The sequence below is a fragment of the Telmatherina bonti genome (genome assembly GCF_933228915.1).
Source record: "Telmatherina bonti genome assembly, chromosome: 15".
NCBI classification, from domain to species: domain Eukaryota; kingdom Metazoa; phylum Chordata; class Actinopteri; order Atheriniformes; family Telmatherinidae; genus Telmatherina; species Telmatherina bonti.
In genome coordinates, this window is record NC_136613.1 from 9,194,314 (window position 1) to 9,215,842 (window position 21,529).

Sequence of the window (21,529 nt, forward strand, 5' to 3'; positions counted from 1 at the left end):
TTATGATAGTTTACTCTGTAAATGTTTTCCAATGCAAAAAAGTCAGATCTTTGTGACACTACCTGAAAATGCTCAAGACATCACTATATACTATTCGCACCGCCATTTGAAAACTACAGTAAAATTAGATTTTACTGTATTTAGTGAGGTAACTGAGTACAAGACACTGAAAATGTACGTTTCACATTTTTACTGCATATGCTCTTTGCAATTCTAATTTGTTCACAGCATTGTGCAAAAGAAAAAACACACCCTTATTTGCAACAAACAAACTCCCTTTGGGTAGAGCTGTGCACAACTGTAAATAATAATGCAGTACATATTTTGGAAATGAACACACAACTGTTGTGGAAAAAAGTCTGTCAATGACGAGGAGTCTGGTTCTGAAGTGATAAAGATTACAAAGTTTATTGAACAGAAAAAAAGAACAGAATAATACAAATTGCAATTTGGAGAGACAGTCCAGAGGTCTGACGGGCAGATGTCGGGAATGCTCTAATGGAGGTCCAGACTGAACTGAACTTTTACCCTTGCATAAGGGCGTCAATTGTCTGCCCTGAATCTATGTTATTCTAAACAAGAAATGTCTGTTGTTAGCTGTAGCCCTCTTTAAGGAAGAGAGTGCTCTAACTAATCAGATCTCAGATGTCTGAATGCAGTCAGGCCCGCTACACATTGCTATGTCTGTAAAGGGGAATAAGCAGACACTGTGTAACTCAGCTTAAGTTCTTAAGGTCATCCTGACCTTTTCAGGAAAGCCCACAAAGCCATAATCAGAAATACACGATAGGACTATGAAGTATATGAAAATCTACTATAAAATTTCTACGACACAACATATGTAGAACTGTAAATTATTCATGTGCATCCAGACGTTCCCCTCTGTCTGGCCACATATTTTCATCTACATTACAGCGAATATCATCTCTTGCAATGTAGTGAGGAAAGCATCTCCTCGAGTGGCGAATCCACCCTGCAATGATGTCATTACATGCTGCATCCATGGCCACTAGCAGGGCCATTTGGGTATGTGAATGCCAAATCTTTACTGTAACACTACAATGCACTAAATGTGTGAGGCAGTAAAACTGTAAGTCTAAAAAGTGACAAGTTCTAGTCCCACTGCAAGCTTTATGTATGACACAATGACAGTAGCGCAGTGCAGATTGTTTGGTGCTGAATTACTGTCCATTCATTCACACCTTTTCTCCCAACAAAATGTTTGAATAATTAAATTTACGGTGGTTTTTCCAACATTTGGCTGCACCCTTCAACCAGCCTCAGCCATTGTGAGGCCGTGATTGACGACATGATCCACAACTGTAGCCCTGATTTCATCAGTAATCCGCCCATGTAGTCGGCCTCTTCTTCCTTTTCCTCTGTTTTGTCCCCTTCCCATTCCTCCCCGCACCCTAGCCCCTCTTCCACGAAGCTGTCCTGCCATTTCTGTGTCACAGTATTGTAGAAATGGTACACACACTGTCCTGCTTGGTTCATATGTGCTTGTGAAATGGGGGTTCATGGGACCAAGCTCTTAGTGATTGTAGTGAAGTTGCTCATCATTGGTTGCAACCAATGCTTCAGACACCCCTTCTCATTAGTGAGAGCAGAAGTTCACTAGAGACAATTATTCAATATAGGAGACATTTTCAGGAAAAAAAATTGTTTCAAAATATTTATACAATTTGCTTGACATATTTTGACAGGTAGTTCAACATTTTTGTATGTAATGACTCAAGAAATGAAATGAGGACCATTAGTTTTACATGCAAGAACTATTCAGCATCACAAGTATAATTAATTTTGACTAACATGACCTTAGCAAATGACAATGTTGTAAAACAGCAGAGAGTTGTATGGAAGCAATTGATGAATGTTCAAAAGCATTTGTAATTTGTTGGAAGGAATGAGAAACTGCTATGATGATGTGCACAAATGACTAAATGTTGTGGAAGTTGAACTAACTGTTGTGTAAATGTAAACAGTGATGTGAAAAATGCACCAAAGTGACTGAGAAAAACTGTAAGTTACAGAGCAAACAGTGGGCCTCTTCAGCAACTGTTGTGACAACCAGCTTTGTTGTCAGGGCATATTTACAACTCTTTTAATAAGACTGTGCCATTCATGAGATTTTTCCAACTCCAGCACATCTGATTCAGATTTATTGACTTGCTTGTCAAGTTCTTTGCCAGCCTGTACTGCCAGTTGGGTCAGGAAAGCTGTCTGTAAACCACCAGTCAGTGATAAATGTTGAAAAGTGTGCCATGGAGATCGGATCGAAACCGAGGAGCAGTTGGAACATCCCGCATGTGGAAATTGAGACTTTGCCCACACTGCAAGGACAAGTGTCTTAATGTGACTTCTTTGCCAATATATGACTTAAATCTGATGTCTTTTTGACAGATCAACATCAAAACTCCAACAAAGGCAACTTTTATATGTGGTACTAAACTAGATACAGGTCCGTTGTTCTTGAAAAGAGAAATAGGGGATTGGAGGATTGTTTCCTGCAGTTTTGTTGTACAATGAAAATAAAGGGTTTCTGATTCAAATTCTCAATTCAAACTTTCACATTTCATTCTACTTTAACGTCACTGAAGTAAGGCAGAGGTCTACAAAGAAGGAGGTCTGACTAGACAAGTTCCAATAATGTGTGCCGAGCTTGTGGCAGCTTGTGTTAGAAAAACTCCTAACACTTGGAGGACTGCAGCCCTTGAGGACCGGAGCTGCAAACTCTGCATTAGGCAATACTGCTGTAAAGTGCAACATCATGTGCCAACTGCAGTAATACACAGCAGAAAAAAACTTATTGCATTAACATGTCTTTATAATGTGTTATGCATCAGATAGTTTTAGCTTGACAGATCAGCAGTTTTAGATGTTTATGTATTTCTTTCATTTTGAGACCATATATTAATGGATTAAACAAAGGATGATACAAAAATATCTGCAATGTCATTATCATACGCGCTGGTTTTGGAAAATTGGATTCTGTTCTAACAATGATTATATCGTATACACTTAAACAAGTCAGACTAAATAAAACCAGCAGGTGGGGTAAACAGGTCTCAGCTGCTTTTTTCCTCACCTCCTTACAACTTCGATAAGATATTATCAGTATTTTTGTGTATGTGAAGACAATGAAGAGCAGAGGAAGTATTATACTATTTACCACAGAAAACGCACCAAATATAGTAACTGATCTTGGTATGACACAGTGAAGTGAGTAAATTGCATTGTTACAAAATATTCCTTTTACTTCTAAGTTACAGAGTTTCACTTCATTGTTATGCAGCAGAATTATTAAGATCATAGATGGAAAAGCAGGTACAAACCAGGCTAAAACCAGGCAAATGATAACCGTGGTGTGTGTCAATATATTTGGATATTGCAGGGGCTTAGATATAGACACAAATCTGTCGTAGGCCATGGCTGCTAAAAGAAAAAACTCTGAACCACCAAAAAGGTAAAATAAAAAAAACTGAACGAGACAAGCTGAATAAGACATGACCTGCTTCTCAGACACAAAGTCTATGAGCATCTTTGGGTAGATATTAGTGCAGGTAAAAATAGAGTTCAGAAGCAAAGCTGCAATGAAAATGTACATTGGTTCATGGAGACTCTTGCGTGTCCAGATAAGACACACAATGGTGGCATTACTGAAGATTATTAAAATATACACAGTCAATATCATCACAAAGTAAAGATATCGGAATTTGTGCAGGTCTACATACCCATCAAAGGTTATATATGTTGTTGCGTTGAGGGATTTACTATTTTCCATTAAAGTTTCCTGAACTAAGTGTTCACTGACGAAACATAGAGACTGCAAAGTCAATACCAGAAACATGGATCGAATAAGAACAGCATTCAGCATATGTTCACCTCCAACATACATGAAGGAAATAATCTGAGTATGGTGAACGTTTTATGAGACCGTTTTATTCTCCATGGAACTAATTAAACTGTCTCACTTGGATACTTCAGCTTTAGTTTGACAACTTGTATTTAACTCTTTGTCATCATGTACTTTACATGCAATGTTTCATCATGCTGGTGCTTTTCTGTCTAGTTTCCTTTTTTTTGCTATACCACATATTCCACTTTAGTGATAACAGCAAGTACCACCAAACGTTCTAAATTAGTAACACAAGAATTTCAAGCTTTTCTTGGAAGTCCAAGCAAATTATAGCTTCTGTGAAAGACAATTTTTTGAAGGGGTAAACATTAGACAAGTTGAAGAATATCCATCCATCCATCTTCTGCCTCTTATCCGGGGTCGGATCACGGGGGCGGCAGCCGAAGCAGGGGAGCCCAGACTTCCCTTTTCCCAGCCACATTTTGCAAATCTCCGAGGCATTCCCAGGCCAGCTGAGAGATATAATCCTTCCAGCGTGTCCTGGGTCATCCCCGGGGTCTCCTCCCAGAGGGATGTGCCCAGAACACCTAACCAGGGAGGCGTCCTGGAGGCATCCTGACCGGATGCCCAAGCCACCTCAACTGGTTCCTCTCAATGCAAAGGAGCAGCAGCTCTACTCTGAGCCCCTCCCGGATGACTGAGCTCCTCACCCTATCTCTAAGGGAGAGCCCGGCTACCCTGCGGAGGAAACTCATTTCAGCCACCTGAATACGAGATCTCCTTTTTTTCGGTCACGACCCACAGCTCTTGACCATAGGTGAGGGTAGGAACATAAATTGACTGGTAAATCAAGAGCTTTGCCTTCTGGCTCAGCTCCTTCTTCACCACAACAGACCAGCGCAGAGTCCACATTACTGCAGATGTCCCACCGATCCGTCTGTCGATCTCGTGCTCCATCCTTCCCTCACTCGTGAACAAGACCCCGAGATATTTAAACTCCTCCACTTGAGGCAGGACCTCAATCCTGATCCGGAGAGGGCAATCCACCTTATTCCGGCTGAGGACCATGGTCTCAGATTTGGAGGTGCTGATTCTCATCCCAGCCGCTTCACACTCGGCCGCGAATCACTCAAGTGAGAGCTGGAGATCATGACCAGATGAAGCCAACAAGACCACGTCATCTGCAAAAAGCAGGGACTCAATCCTGAGGCCACCAAGCTGGATCCCCTCAACACCTCGGCTGCGCCTAGAAATTCTGTACATTTGAGTTATGAACAGAATCAGCGATAAAGGGCAGCCTTGGCAGAGTCCAACCCTCACCGGACACGAATCCAACTTACTACCGGCTGACACCTGTCATACAGGGACCAGACAGCTCATACAAGGGGGTCTGGTACCCCATACTCCCGGAGCACCCCCGGAAGGAGCCCTCGGGGGACAAGGTCGAACACCTTCTCCAGGTCCACAAAGCACATGTAGACTGGTTTGGCAAACTCCCATGCCCCCTCCAGGACCCTAAAGAGGGGATAGAGCTGGTCGACTGTTCCACGACCAAGACGAAAACCACACTGCTCCTCCTCAATCCGAGATTCAACTATCCGGCGGACCTCCTCTCCAGGACCCCTGAATAGACCTTACCAGGGAGCTTGAGGAGCGTGATTTCCCTGTAATTGGAACACACCCTCTGGTCCCCCTTCTTAAAAAGGGGGACCACCACCCCAGTGTGCCGATCCAGCAGCACTGTCCCAGATGTCCACGCGATGCCACAGAGGCGTGTCAACCAGGACAGCCCCACAGCATCCAGAGCCTTAATGAACTCCAGGTGGATCTCATCCACCCCCAGGGTCTTGCTGCCAAGGAATTTTTTGACCACCTCAGCAACTTCAGCCGCAGAGATAGGAGAGTCCACCCCTGAGTCCCCCAGCTCTGCTTCCCCATCATGTCAGTAGGATTGAGGAGGTCTTTGAAGTATTCCCTCCACTGACCCACAACGTCCTAAGTTGAGGGCAGCTGCTCCCCATCTCAACTGTACACAGTGTTGACGGAGCACTGCTTCCCCTTCCTGAGCCGCTGGATGGTGGACCGGAATCGCCTCAAAGCCATCCGGAAGTCTTTCTCCATGGCCTTCCCTATGCCCGAGTTTTTGCCTCGGCAACAGCCGAAGCCGCATGCTGCTTAGCCTGTAGGTATCCATCAGCTGCCTCCTGAGTCCCACAGGCCATAATGGCGCGATATAACTCCTTCTTCAGCTTGACGGCATCCCTCACTGCTGGTGTCCACCAACGAGTCCTGGGATTACCGCCACGACAGGCACCAACAACCTTACGGCCACAGCTCTGGCTGGCCGCCTCAACAATAGAGGCACGGAACAATCAATCAATCAATCAATCAATCAATCAATCAATCAAACTTTATTTGTGGAGTACTTTCACATACCTCAAAATAACCAAAGTGCTGTACAGGTAAAATAAAATAAATCAACATTAAAAGCACTAAAATAAAGACAACATAATAGTTAAAAGACAGAATAAGACAGAAAAGACCTACTGCCCCTGCTCTCCGGAGTTAAAAGCCATCATAAAAAGATGAGTTTTCAAAAGAGATTTTAAACCACTTAAAGTCCCAGCAGACCTCACTGAAAGAGGGAGACTGTTCCATAGTTTGGGGCCTACTGCAGAAAAGGCTCTGTGTCCACGAGTCACGAGTCGAGTCCTCGGGACTACTAGAAGCATCTGGTCTTCTGATCAGCCCATTCGGACTCAGTGTCCCCCGCCTCACTATGGACATGTTTGAAGCTCTGCTGAAGGTGGGAGTTGAAGCTCGCTTTGATGGGGGACTCAGCCAGACGTTTCCAGCAGACCCTCACAACGTGTTTGGACCTGCCAGATCTGACCAGCTTCCTCCCCCACCATCTAAGCCAACTTACCACCAGGTGGTGATCAGTTGATAGATCCGCCCCCCCTTCACCAAAGTGTCCAAGACATGTGTCCGTAGGTCCAACAATATGACTACAAAATCGATCATCAAACTGCGGCCAATGAAGTCCTGATGCCAGGTGTACATATGGACACTCTTATGTTGGAACTTGGGCTGTGTCTCAACCAGTGCACTAACATTACTTTGCGCACTATGTTTCAGTGCGTAGTGCGTTTACACTGACTTTTGTGCAAAAAACTCAGTGCACTGAAAGTACCCGGATGCTGCCCTAAACCCGCCCATAAATGCAGTGTGGAACGATGGACACTTCGCGCACTAAATCGACACCATTTTGCTGACATTGCGGAAGAGGATGGACTTTCCATCAGTTTACCAGGTAAATAATGGCGGAGTTTAACGCTGGTCCAGGCTGGGATTCATTTGTGTAAATGTAAGTATTAAATTATTCCATTACGATTGTGATGTATACTGCAACCTGCTAATCAATCCCTGACGACAGTTATGGATCTGACCATTTGTAGTGCGCACTACAGAGAAAAGTGCGTAGTGCACACTATGCACTATGCACTAACGAATTGAGACACAGCCATGGTGTTCATTATGGACAATCCATGACGAGCACAGAAGTCTAATAACAAAACACCATTTGTATTCAGAGAGGGGGGACTATGCCTCCCAATTACTCCTCTCGAGGTCTCACTGTCATTGCCCACATGAGCATTGAAGTACCCCAGCAAAAACAATGGAGTCCCCAGAAGGAGCACCCTCCAGCACTCCCTCCAAGGACTCCAGAAAGGGTGGGTACTCCGAACTGCTGTTCAGTGCATAAGCACAGACAACAGTCAGAACCCATCCCCCCACATGAAGGCAGAGGAAAACTACCCATTCATCCACTGGGGTAAACCCCAACGTGCAGCCACCAAGCTGGGGGCTGATGAGAATGCCCACACATGCTCTGCACCTCTGACCATGAGCAACTCCAGAGTGGAAGAAGGTCCAGCCCCCCTCGAGGGTACTGGTTCCAGAGCCCAAGTTATGGATCGAGGTTAGTCCAACTATATCAAGTCAGAACTGCTCAACCTCGCGCACAAGCTCAGGCTCCTACCCCACCAGAGAGGTGACATTCCACGTCCCTAGAGTAGGCTGCTGCAGCCGGGAATTGAACCATCAGGGTCACCGCCCCTTGTTGCCAGCCAGCTCACATTGCACCCGACCCCTACGGCTCCTCCCGCAGATGGTGAGCCCATGGGAGGTGGGGCCCATGTAACCCTTTCAGGCTGAGTCCAACTGGGCCCCACGGGCAAAGGCCCGGCCATCAGACGTTCGCTCTCGTACCCCACCCCCAGGCCTGGCTCCAGAGGGGGTTTCCAGTAACCTGCGTCCGGGCAAGGGAACATTTATGCCCAGGTTTGTGGTCATCATAGAGGTCAATTAGCCGTGCTTGGTCTGGTCCCTCCCCTAGACACCTGTTTGCCATGGGTGACCCTACCAGGGGCATAAAGCCCCAGACAACATAGCTGCTAGGATCTTAGGGACACACAAACCCCTCCACCACGAAAAGGTGACGGCTCAGGGAGGGGAAGTTGAAGAATAATGCAGGGATTATTGGTTTACTAAAATGTCGGGGCCTCGGATGAGCATAACGATACTCTGGATGTGATACTTCGGTATTTGCCAGTCAAGATATTGACTTCAATATTTTGAGTGTCCCAATTACACTGTGCAGATAAAAAAAAAAATCAATGTGTTGTTTTTTGTTTCACACATCAACTATAAAGCTCAACACTGCCCTCATGGTTTCCAGTGCCAGTTTCATGTTTTATGATTTAAACATAATCTGATCCGGATCAAAGAAGTGGACCAGGTTCGCCTCCAAACGCCCGTCTCAGCCCGTTTGAAATGGACCAAATACAGGAACTGCACTACCAAAAAAGTCACTTCGTCCTTTTGACGTAGCATTGCATTTTGGGTAAATACAGAGCGATCACTTTAAGAGTCCTCTGCCTCATCTGTGGTCTTGCTGTGTCCAATGTTGCAGTGTATTTCAGCAGGATACTTGCATAAAACAAAATTAAAAAAAAAAAACATGACAGTGACAGTTTCCTGCTCCATGTTTACCTCGCAAGAGGAGGAAACCTAGTTTTTTTCTTCATGTAATGTGAATTCACCCTTAGTATAACAGCACTGGGAAAAGAGTCTTCCTCCTCCCCTTTTGGCTTTGTCCCATTCTCAAGGGAATGCGAATCACATGCTCCCACCTACCGATCTGATACAAAATTTGCACATTTTTATTGGCACGTTTTACACTAGATGCCCTTTCCTAATGCAACCCCTGAATTTATCAAGGCTTGAGACCGGCCCTTGAACACGGGCTTGTGCCTCCTCAGGGCTGCATGGCAGGGGACTCCAACCACTGACCTTCAGGTCAGTAGACAACTGGCATTTTGCAGTATCAGAGTAATCTAATTAGTTACTTTTCCCACTTTTGCAAGATCATTACCATTACTGAACGTTAAAAGTGTCACCTTACTTCAATTTTATTCAATAAACTCCATCCATAATCCAAGCTGCACACGCTGACTCATCGTGAGGAGACCAGGCGGGTTAACAATAGGGGTGTTTTCACATCAGGACAGTCCGCTTGACTCTGTCCGATTGGGGACTGGGCCCAGTTGTAGGGGGGGTGTATCCATGTGGACTGAGATCATGTTCACGCTGCATTTTGGTCAAACAAGCCAAACCTTTACAATAATATATCCTCATTCCCACCAAAGGTGACGCTGCACTATTTAGCAAAAGTGAGGACAAGACCAGCGTGAAGAAGAAATCTCTGTTGCGAGTTAACACTCTGGGGACGCCGGCAACGTCGGCGATGCCAGGGACCATGTTGTGTTTAATCAAGCATAGCTTTCGAACCATAAAAGATAGAAACATACTTTTTTTCCCCTCTTAATTGGGAGACCCCCGGCTTTCAGACGGTAGTTCTGGCATCACTGTAGCCCATTCATAGGTGATACAGGTTTGTGTCAAAATATATGTTCCAATCAGAGCCTTTGTCTTTGGCGCATGACGTGTTTTTGTCCAATCAGAGCCGACGATGCCTCAGGAAACGCCTCCAAACAGTGTCAATCACTATGTATCGGTGTCATTAGCAGTCGGATAGCTGCCTTCTGTATTTACAAGGCCGATAAATTATGAAAACAACAGCTTTTACGCACGCATACCGTGTGTAATTGCTCAAACAAACATTTGCATTACTTAAGTAGTTTATTTCAACATAAACGACACGACAGCGTCGTAACAGATGTATAACTTGGTAACAGATACAGTGTATGTAGCTGACAGTGATTTCGTAAAGCTGCGGTCCTTCAGTCCCCTTCAGTAGTCATGCTTTGAAATTATAATACTTTATAATTATGATAAGCAAAGGAGCATCATTTACATAGCAGTTTATAAAATTTCAATCAAAATAAAAAAAAAGAAAAAAAAAACAAGGTATAGGACATTATGGGGCTTTGAAAGGTGGTGTTTATTAGCATTTAAACTAAACATATAGCAATATTTCTCTAAAATACCCTTGGTCCCCAGAGGGTTAAACATGGAGACTAAACTATCGCCGAGTTGAGTGTTTTATTTCGTCTCATGTGAGTATACTGCAGAAATACACTGCAATAATGGACACAGCATGAATAACAAACAAGGCAGAGGACTCTTAACGCCATCGCTATCGCTATGAAGACTCAGCTCTTCAAGGAACACTTCAACACTTAGTATAGCTGTATTTATTGGACAGTTTGAGAACTTAGCCCAGTTCTTTGCAACAAACTTTATGATATTAATTATTTGTATTATAACATAGGTGACATTATATGGTGGGAAGAGAGTAAACAAAAAAAAAGAAAAGCCTGTAGCACTTCATGCAAGGATCTGCATCCAAGTGGACAGTCCACTAGCACCTTCCTACGATGTCCTCTACTGTTTAATTTTGTGCTTGCGTTGTTCTCACTCATATGTAAGTCGCTTTGGATAAAAGCATCTGCTAAATGGCTGTAGAATAGAATAGAATTTACCCTCAATCCAATGCGACTTCAAATGCAGGAAGCGACTTTTTATTTTTAATCCGCTTCTTGTATTTGGTTTGCTTGAAACTGCCTGAGACCTACATTTGTTGGTGGACTGAGTCCGCTTCTTTTGGTCTGATTCAGAATTCGTTTGGCGCATTCACATTTCCCCAGACAAAGCAGACTTTCTAAGTAAAAAGACTTGGATTTGAATCAAAAAAGCTAATGTGAATGTGCCCAAAATGTAATTATGATTGGCCAGGGTGGAAATATTAGCACTACTTCACATTAACTGAGGTCAAACAAGCTGTTAAACTGATGATTTTTTAATAAAGAAAATACTTGAAATCCCGCAGCTGGTGTGTCTCAGGCATAGACTGTATATACAAGATGGATGGAGTCTCTGTGACATCACTCGTAGGTTTCTGAAGAGCTGAATTGAAGCTCACTGGACGGTTCTTACATGGCCATCTTGGCAGCATCACATACGTCGTCACTCCTAGAAATGACAAAAATGGGAGAGAGGTGGAGCTGAAAGGGGTTGCTGTGAGCATTGGGATGGATGATTAGAAACTGCTCAGTAAAATCCAAAGTGTTTGAGCAATAGGCTATGGCAAATTAATTTTTTTTTTTTTTCTTTTACACTCACGCAAATATTTACTTGGTAACTGGTTTTCATTACAGAGTAATTCAGTAACTAATTCAGTTACTTTTTGGAACAAATAGTAAATAACTATAACTTAATAACTTTTTTTTTTTTTTTGTCTTGTCCAGCATTTCAACAGGCAGAATGATTTTCTGGATGTCGTGTTCTGTTGGGAAAATTTACTTTGCCAAGGGAAGCATACAATGTTCCCCTTGATATTTTGGATTCTTATTTTAATTTTTTATTTATTTTGCATAATTTTTTGTATTACAAAGTTTGTATTGCTGGACCGGATCGGAGAAGATAGAAGAGGGACAGAAAAAAAAATTGTGAAGAAGAGAAAAAAGAAAAAGAAAGAATGAGACAGAGAACAACCTACAAACATAAACATAAGCACACATAAACATCCACCTATATATACAAATATACTTACAGCTATACACATTGTAGTCATGTTCCCCCTGCGGGAGGATGAAGACATCAACTGTCAGGGGAACCTAGAACTCACAAGCTAAATCAGACACAGAAAGTAAACAAACCTGCAGACGACTCAGTGACTGTGTCACATGCAGAACTTACAGAGTGGAACATGTTCAGAGAAGAGCGATCATGCCAATGTAACCCTGCCCACACAAAGGCAAGAGGAAGGCCAGAACCCCGAGGCCCAGGCAGCTGGCAGCCCTCCCCAAGCACAGACCCCAACCATCCTGCTCCAGAGCCAGCCATGCATCCACCCAGGAGGTGGAAAAGGATGACCCCAGCCAGATCCCCCACGGTCAGGTGGAACAGGCCCCAGCAGGCCTGGATTGGCAAAGTCCGGCTCTGCCAGCCACCAGCCACCCAGGGCAGGCAGAGCGCGCATCAATGACTTTTTTAAAGTAATGCTGCCAACACTGGCCCTAAAAATAGATGTAATAATGCATGAAAGTGATGCAGCAGACACACATAAGGCTCTGTATCTGTCTTTACTAAAAGAGCATAAATCAACCCTCAGTCATTCACTTCACTCACACAGAATCTCCAACTTCAGCTTTGATGTGAATTTTCCCATTATTTGATAAAACACTTTAAAGATTACTTTGAATAACAAAAAACATTTTTGGAAAAAAATTATTTTATCATATTCCTAAATATAAATTGTATAATATGAGCCGACCAGCACACAGCCTTTACATTTTATCTTGTTCTGTCAGTGTGCTTAGGGATTAAATATTATGATTAGAAGTGAAAGTATCTATTTTCTCTTGGTCAGAACTTGCAAGAATAAATGATCATTTAAAATAAAAATCTGTACAGCAGTCTATCACACACGAAAGGAAATTAATGGCACATTAATAGTGTTGGAAAGAATTTAATGAGGAAGTTCATCAATCTGAATCAGGTGTGTTGGAGTAGAAACATTTCTAAAATATGCATAGCAATCTGTCCTAAGGACCTGAATGTAGTACATAAAAAAAAAAAACAATACCTTCAAACTGTTTACTAGTTATTTTAAGGCTGACATGTACGTCATATACTGATGCTGCAAATAATCCAAAAGAATATCAGTTTCATACAAGATTAAACTGTGCAAACTGATATGATACACAACAGAAAAAGACAATATATGTGTACATGTCTTCATAATGTCTCCATTGAACATGTTATGAATCAGATGATTTTAGCTTGATGGAACAGCAGCTTTAGATGTTTATGTATTTCTTTCATTTTGAGCCCGTATATTATTGGATTTAACAAAGGATGATACAAAAATATCTGAAATGTCATGATCATACGTGCTGCTTTTGGAAAATTGGACTCTATTCTCACGATGATGATATCATATACACTTAAACAAGTCAGACTAAATAAAACCAACAGATGGGGTAAACAGGTCTCAGCTGCTTTTTTTCTCACCTCCATACAACTTCGATAAGATATTATCAGAATTTTTGTGTATGTGAAGACAATGAAGAGCAGAGGAAGTATTATACTATTTACCACAGAAAACGCACCAAATACAGTGACTGATCTTGGTCTGACACAGTAAAGTGTGTAAACTACATTGTTACAAAATATTCCTTTTATCTCTAACTTACAGAGTTTAACTTCAGTCTGTTGCAGAATTAATGAGATTGTAGACTGTAAAACAGGTACAAACCAGGCTAAAACCAGGCAAATGATAACCGTGGTGTGTGTCAATATATTTGGATATTGCAGGGGCTTAGATATAGACACATATCTGTCGTAGGCCATGGCTGCTAAAAGAAAAAACTCTGAACCACCAAAAAGGTAAAATAAAAAAAACTGAACGAGACAAGCTGAATAAGATATGACCTGCTTCTCAGACACAAAGTCGATGAGCATCTTTGGGTAGATATTAGTGCAGGATAAAACAGAGTTCAGAAGCAAAGCTGCAATGAAAATGTACATTGGTTCATGGAGACTCTTGCGTGTCCAGATAAGACACACAATGGTGGCATTACTGAAGATTATTAAAATATACACAGTCAATATCATCACAAAGTAAAGATATCGGAATTTGTGCAGGTCTACATACCCATCAAAGGTTATATATGTTGTTGCATTGAGGAATATTTTTCCATTAAAGTTTCTTGAACTAAGTGTTCACTGACGAAACATAGAGACTGCAAAGTCAATATGAGCAAAATGGATAGAAAAATAACAGCATTCAGTGTATATTCACCTCCAACATACATGAAGGGAAGGATCTGAGTATAATGAAGGTTTTATAAGACTGTTTTATTCTCCACGGAACTAATTAAACTTTCTCACTTGGATACTTCAAGTGAAACTTTAGTTTGACAACTTTTTAACTCGTCATCATGTACTTTACATGCAATGTTTCATCATGGTGGTGCTTTTGTGCTTAGTTTCCTTTGTTTGCTGGACCACATATTTTACTTCAGTGACAACAGCAAGTACCACCACAGTACCATTACTAAATTTGGCTGCATTCGCACCATAACGTTAAAACAATAAAACTGAAAAGTTTTCTTGCATTCTGACTTTTCACGGCTATGGTTTTGGTGGATAAAACTGCAAAGGTTTGACCAGCCTCCACAGTGAAATTTTCTTGCAATGCAAGGCGGTTCATGTCCATGTAAACTGGAAATGAAATTTATTTTATTCTATTCTATAGGCATTTAGCAGACACTTTTATCCAAAGAAACTTACATATGAGAGAACAACACAAGCACGAAATCAAACAGAATAGAACATCACAGGAAGGTGCTAGTGGACTGTCCAGTTGGACACAGGTTCTTACCTGAAGTACCACAGGCTTTCTTTTTCTTTTTTTTTTTTTGTTCTGCCTTCCCACCCCACAATGTTAAAAACAGGGGCAGCTGGCCAATAGAGGGCGCTAGGGCGCCGCCCTCCCAGGCAGCTCCCAGCACGAAGCATTGTTCATAAGAGTTTTGCAAAAACATCAAAAATTAAATTTTTGTATTTACATAATGGATATACCCAGTGACACAGTGATAAATTGGTGTAAATTGATATTTTTTTTACAGAAAAACCTTTATTTAAAATGTGTTTTTACTGCATGTCTACTGCATGTCTATATGTGTCAGGTCCAGCTTTGGGGCGATCGAAAAATCGCCCCGAGGAGGTGGGGTTTTGCAGCACATTAGCCAATAGCATAATCATATTGCCGGCGAATTTAGCCTATCAGCGTGGTCCAAATAGTTCCCTGAAGGGTGACAATTTTATCGCCCCAAGCCTGAATTTATGCAGTTGGATGACACTCAACAGATGCCATTTTTCACACGATCGCACGATGGAAACTGTAGGAACTGGAATTAACTCTGTCAGATCTCTCCTTCAAAACCCATTTGAGAGGAGAACTTTGATGGAGAAGATTCAGATAAAAGAGCTGGGCCCGGATCAACCTGACCTCACCATCAAACAGCCGGCAAGCGAGAAGGGAAAACCTTATGTGAGAGGATTCTCCCGTAACTGGTACACCAGAAAGGCTTGGCTAGCTGGATGCAGCTATGCTAACGCTTTATTTTGTTTCCCATGCTTGCTTTTTAAAACGTCCGGGACAGATCCCGCCTGGACCGTTACGGGAGTGAGGGATATAAAGCATCTGTCTGAGAAAATTAAAAAACACGAAAATACCAGTGCACACATGGATAACTCCGTGAAACTAGCCATGTTGGGAAGGCAGAACATAGCTACGCATCTAGATGACGGTCACAGGCTGGCGGTGAGGAAACACAATGAGGACGTGGATAAAAACAGACATGTTTTATCCAAAATAATTGACTGTCTTAAGTTTTGTGGCGCCATTGAGTTGGCCTTGCATGGACATGACGAGACAGACTTGTCTGAAAACCCCTGTGTTTTTCTGGGGCTGGTAGACTTCGTTGCCTCCCTTGGATAACGTGCTTGAGGAGCACCTGAAGACAGCGACTGTATTTAAAGGGACATCGAAGACGGTCCAGAACGAGCTACAGGACTGCATGTTGTCCGTGGTGAGGAGTTACATCGTGGAGGAAGTGAAGAATGCAGATTTTGTTGCCATTCAAGCGGATGAAACGACTGACATTTCCACCCACTGTCAGCTGGTGCTTGTACTGCGCTACATAGATGGCAACAATATACAGGAGCGGTTCTTCAAGTTCATTAATATCCAGAATGCCTCCGCGGACACCATCAGCTCAGCGCTCCTCCAGGGGCTACACACCATCCTCCCAGACGGACAGAAGGCCAAACTTATCGCCCAGGCGTATGACGGTGCTGCTGTTATGAGAGGGGCCACCGGGTGTGTGCAGCGCAAAATCATGGATGTTTATGAAAATGCTCATTACGTCCACTGCTACGCACATCAGCTGAACCTAATCATGCAGCAGGCAACATCCCACATGCTCAGGATCAGCACGTTTTTTTCCGACCTCGCTGGATTTTCTGCCTTCTTCTCCAGGTCACCAAACCGAACCGCGGTTCTGGATCAGGTGGTTTCTCATAGACTGCCCAGAGCCTCCGCAACATGCTGGAACTTCCACAGCCGCGCTGTAAACACTGTGTACGAGCACAAAGACGACCTGCTGAAGTGTTTCCAGACCATCAGAGACTCCAGAAACTTTGACAACCAAACTACCAGAGGGGCTGGGGGCTTTGTGAGGATGCTTGAAGACGAGGCTTTCTGTTTTTTTCTGGCACTGTTCCACAAAATTATGCCTCATGTGGACATGCTGTTCAACCAGCTACAGAAGAAGAACATCGACCCTGTCTGGATTAAAGCTCTCCTTCAGCGGTTCCACGACAATATGCTCAAGATCAGGTAAATAATTATATCAAAAGTAAGAGGTGCTTCTCCACTCTGAAGAGGATCAAGACCTTCCTGAGGAACTCCATGACTCAGGATCGCCTCAATGCTCTGGCAATGCTGTCCATGGAGAAGAAACTTGTGAGGGATATTCCTGACTTTAATAAGAGGGTCATTGAGAGGTTTGCCATGCAGAAGGAGAGGAGAGCAAGGTTCCTCTACAAATGAACAGAAACTTTACACAACTGATTTCCAGAGATGGGAGGTTGTCCCACCATCAAGTCATCTCCATGCCATGTGTTTGTTCTGTTCAGCCACAGCAATCAGCATCAGAATCAGCTGCTTCAGTGGCTTAAATGGAACACTGTTAATAAGCCATTTTCCTTTTATAGATGACTACATTAAGAAGTTTTGATATTTGCTGTTATGGTGTTATTTCATGCAATAAATTGTTGAATGTGTAAACTTCAATGGGAACTATCTTAATTTACTCTTTTGCATTAGCTAATGTTTACAATCTTTGACAATTACTGGAAGTCACTGCCCCACCTAAAAAATATCTCACCAGCTGCCACTGGTTAAAAATATTAGAATACAAAGAATTAATACCATAATGTTTGTTGCAAAGAATTGGAATAAGTTCTCCAACTCTTCTGATAAATACAGCTAAACTAAGTGTTGAAGTTCTCCTTGAAGAGCTGAGTCTTCAGCTTGCTCTTAAAAGCAGACAAGGACTCTGCAGAGTTTGGGAGATCATTCCACCATTGTGGTACAACAGAGGACAAGAGTCTGGCTAGTGATTAAGTCGCACGTATTGGTGGTTACATGAGGCGTCGTTCACTGGTGGAACGTAGCTGTCGAGAACACGTGTAGGTCTGGATTAAGGAGTGAAGCTAGACAGGAGCTGTTTGAGTTATTGTTTTGTAAGCCAAAAGCAGAGCTTTAAATTTGATGTGTCCTGCAACCGGAAGCCAGTGAAATTGGCAGTGGAGTGACGTGAAAATATGGGAAATCTCTGAACAATGTACGATGTATTGAACATCATCTTGCCATTGTGCATTCAGACCCTGTTTAAAGTGGAACTATTATGTGCATTTCAGGCTAATTTATTTCTATTTCTGAGCCCAGAAGGGCTGGGATTGATCGAGTTACTGTCACAAATGGCTTTATTTACTTCAGACCGACCCTCTCCGTAGGCTGTCAGATCAGCCTGCGGGCAAAACAAGTGGATTGAGACTCTTCCGCATTAAGCCCCGCCTCCCACCACTGCACTACATCGGGAGCGCGCACCACACCTGCTTTCGCCATCATTGTAACATCTCATAAACAGAAGGATTAGGCTAATATGAGCTCAATAAAAAAAACATAATACAATGTCAGTCCATAGCATACAGCTCTACATGTTGGAACCTGAATCAGACCCTGAAAACGAAGTGGAAAACAGCAACCCACAGCAACGAATGCAGCAGGATGTCTCTCTTTGGTAAACTCACCAGCCATCGTTGGAAAGAACTTTATACCACGTTTTCCACCCGCCTGATGTATTTGTACATGCCCTTGTTAACCAGTAGAAGGTAACCAATCACCGAACCTTATCCCCCGGGACGTCACAAGGATTTCCAAGTAGAAAAAACTCTCTAAAACGACGCGTTTTTCATCGCTATGGAAACCGAATGGAGAGCGTGCTGGAACTCAAACTCAAACTCAAACATGCGTTTAGGTGATAAAAAACGGCGCCGTTCACATGTCTGATGAGGATTCAACACTGTAACACTGTAGAAAGCTCAGAAAACTCCAAATACCATAATAGGACCCCTTTAACGTACGAAAAGCATTACCATAATGGTGGACCCCAGTGTCATGTTTGTGCAGCTCTGGAGTTGATACTTTGGTTGGAAGATGGGAGAGTTGCAGCCACTCCATTTTTTTTTTTTTTTATAAACATGTCAGTGTTTGCATTCACACATGAGGCAGTTGCACACCAAGTGCTACCGCATTTAGAATGGTTTACACAACATGCCACCGAGTTTGGCATGTCTGCAACCACTGTAGAGTTGGATGATTTAATTTGTAGCCATTGATTCAGCCGCTCTTTGCTTTCACGACTACTGTGTCAGTTGTCCCATCCACCATCAAAATGGTTGCACTCTAACTGCTATGCTACCATAGTCAGGGTTCACAGCCAAAAAAAAAGAGAAATAAAAGGGAAAAACTAACAAAAACACATAACATAATCACTTAAACAGTGCATGAGCAAGTGTCATATGCATTGTATGCTTACCCAAAGGTTTAACAATAGAGCATGGCTGATTCATGCAGAGTACAATATTACAATAAGAGTACAATAAGAGTATCGTCTCAAATTGCCTCAAATTGTTGAGGCGGCCAGCCAGAGCTGTGGCCATAAGGTCATTGGTGCCTGTCGTGGCAGTAATCCCAGAACTCGTTGGTGAACACCAGAGGTGAGGGATGCCATCAAGCTGAAGACGGAGTTCTATCAGGCCTTATTGGCCTTCGGGCTCTGGAGGCAGCTGATAGGTACCGAAGGGCTAAGTTGCATGCGGCTTCGGCTGTCGCAAAGGTAAAAACTCGGCGTGGGAGGAGTTTCTGAGGCAATGGAGAAAGACTTCTGGACGGCACAGAGGCAATTCTGGTCCACCATCCAGTGGCACAGGAGGGGGGAGCAGTGCTCCGTCAACACTGTGTACAGTGGAGATGGGGAGCTGATGACCTCAACTTGGGACGTTGTGGGTCGGTGGAGGGAATACTTCAAAGACCTCCTCAATCCCACCAACACGTCTTCCCACGAGGGAGCAGAGCTGGGGGACTCAGGGGTGGACTCTCCTATCTCTGGGGCTGAAGTTGCTGAGGTGATTAAAAAGCTCCCTGGCGGCAAGGCCCCGGGGGTGGATGAGACCCGCCTGGAGTTCCTTAAGGCTCTGGATGCTGCGGGGCTGTTCTGGCTGACACGCCTCTGCAGCATCGAGTGGACATCGGGGACAGTGCCTCTGGACTGGCAAACTGGGGTAGTGGTCCCCCTTTTTAAGAAGGGGGACCGGAGAGTGTGTTCCACTTACAGGGAAATCACACTCCTCAGCCTCCCTGGTAAGGTCTATTCAGGGGTCCTGGAGAGGAGGGTCCATTGCGTGGTGGAATATCAGATTGAGGAGGAGCAATGTGGTTTTCGTCCTGGTCGCTCTTTGGGGTCCTGGAGGGGGCATGGGAGTTTGCCCAACCAGTCTACATGTACTTTGTGGTCCTAGAAGGGTGTTTGACCATGTCCCCCGGGGGCTCCTGTGTATGGGGTTCCGGACCCCCTTATGCGAGCTGTCCGGTCTCTGTACGACAGGTGTCAGAGCTTGGTCTGCATTGCTGGCAGTAAGTCAGATTCGTTTCCGGTGAGGGTTGGACTCCGCCAAGGCTGCCCTTTATTACCGATTCTGTTCATAACTTAAGTGGACAGAATTTCCAGGCACAACCGAGGAGTTGAGGGGATCCAGCTTGGTGGCCTCAGGATTGGGTCTCTGTGTTTTGCGGATAATGCTGTCCGGTTGGCTGGCCGTGATCTCCATCTCTCACTTGAGCAATTCGCAGCCGAGTGTGAAGCGGCTGGGATGGGAATCAGCACCTCCAAATCTGAGACCATGGTCCTCAGCCGGAAAAGGGTGGATTGCCCTCTCCGGGTCGGGAGCCAGGTCCTGCCTCAAGTGTAGGGGTTTAAATATCTCTTGGTCTTGTTCACGTGTGAGGGAAGGATGGAGCGTGAGACTGACAGATGGATCAGTGCGGTGTCTGCAGTAATGCGGACTCTGCACCGGTCTGTCGTGGTGATAAAGGAGCTGAGTCAAAAGGCGAAGCTCTCGATTTACCAGTCGATCTACATTCCTACCCACCTATGGTCATAAGCTGTGGGTCGTAACTGAAAGAATGAGATCTCATATACAGGCGGCTGAAATGAGTTTCCTCCGCAGGGTGGCCGGGTTCTCCCTTAGAGATAGGGTGAGGAGCTCGGTCATCCGGGAGGGGCTCAGAGTAGAGCCACTGCTCCTCTGCATCGAGAGGGGCCATTGAGGTGGCTTGGGCATCTGGTCAGAATGCCTCCTTGGTGAGGTGTTACGGGCAGGTCCCTCTGGGAGGAGACCCCAGGGAAGACACCCCAGGACACGCTGGAGGGACTATATCTCTCAGCTGGCCTGGGAACGCCTTGGGATCCCCCCCACAAAGTTGGCAAACATGGCTGGGGAAAGGGAAGCCTGGGTTTCCCTGCTTTGGCCACTGCCTGTGCAACAGGACCCCGGATGAGCGGCAGAAGATGGATGAATGGATGGATGGATGGATGCATGGAAGGAAGAGTGTGAATGAAAACGTTAAAAAGGTAGAAAGGACTGTAACATTTTGTAGACTGAAGATGTTTGTTAAATACGGCTACTGACATTTTAACTTAAGGCCTGTTCAGTTTTGGCCAGGAATATTTTCTATTTTTTTTTACCATTTTAAATTTAAATGTATTTTTCCAAACATAATAGACCTTGAGCTTACAATATTAATGCGTGTGTCAACTATTTCATTTATGTATCCACAAAAATCCACTTAAGTAAACAAATAGCTGTTGCTTTTTGAGGCAAATACAGTTATGCACTTAAAATGCAATCAATAAAGATCAATTACAAGGTTTGTAATTAATTAAATTATTTTATAATTGAGTCCTACCTCTAATTATTATACATTTTATTATATCCAAAAGGAAACTG

General features: G+C 43.7%; 2 protein-coding genes across 2 annotated transcripts; both read right to left on the minus strand.

The window, feature by feature from the left end:
• Positions 1-2,842: 2,842 nt before the first annotated feature.
• On the minus strand, positions 2,843-3,784 carry LOC306766547 (olfactory receptor 10K1-like; the record flags this gene model as incomplete). Its single annotated transcript, XM_079254326.1, has 1 exon — positions 2,843-3,784. One exon carries the CDS (start codon positions 3,782-3,784, stop codon positions 2,843-2,845), a length of 942 nt encoding a protein of 313 aa, XP_079110452.1.
• A 9,369-nt stretch (positions 3,785-13,153) lies between these two features.
• On the minus strand, positions 13,154-14,908 carry LOC306766548 (olfactory receptor 4C12-like; the record flags this gene model as incomplete). Its single annotated transcript, XM_079254327.1, has 2 exons — positions 13,154-14,102; positions 14,826-14,908. The coding sequence occupies 2 exons, from the start codon at positions 14,906-14,908 to the stop codon at positions 13,154-13,156; spliced, it is 1,032 nt and encodes a 343-aa protein (XP_079110453.1).
• Between the last annotated feature and the right edge of the window lie 6,621 nt (positions 14,909-21,529).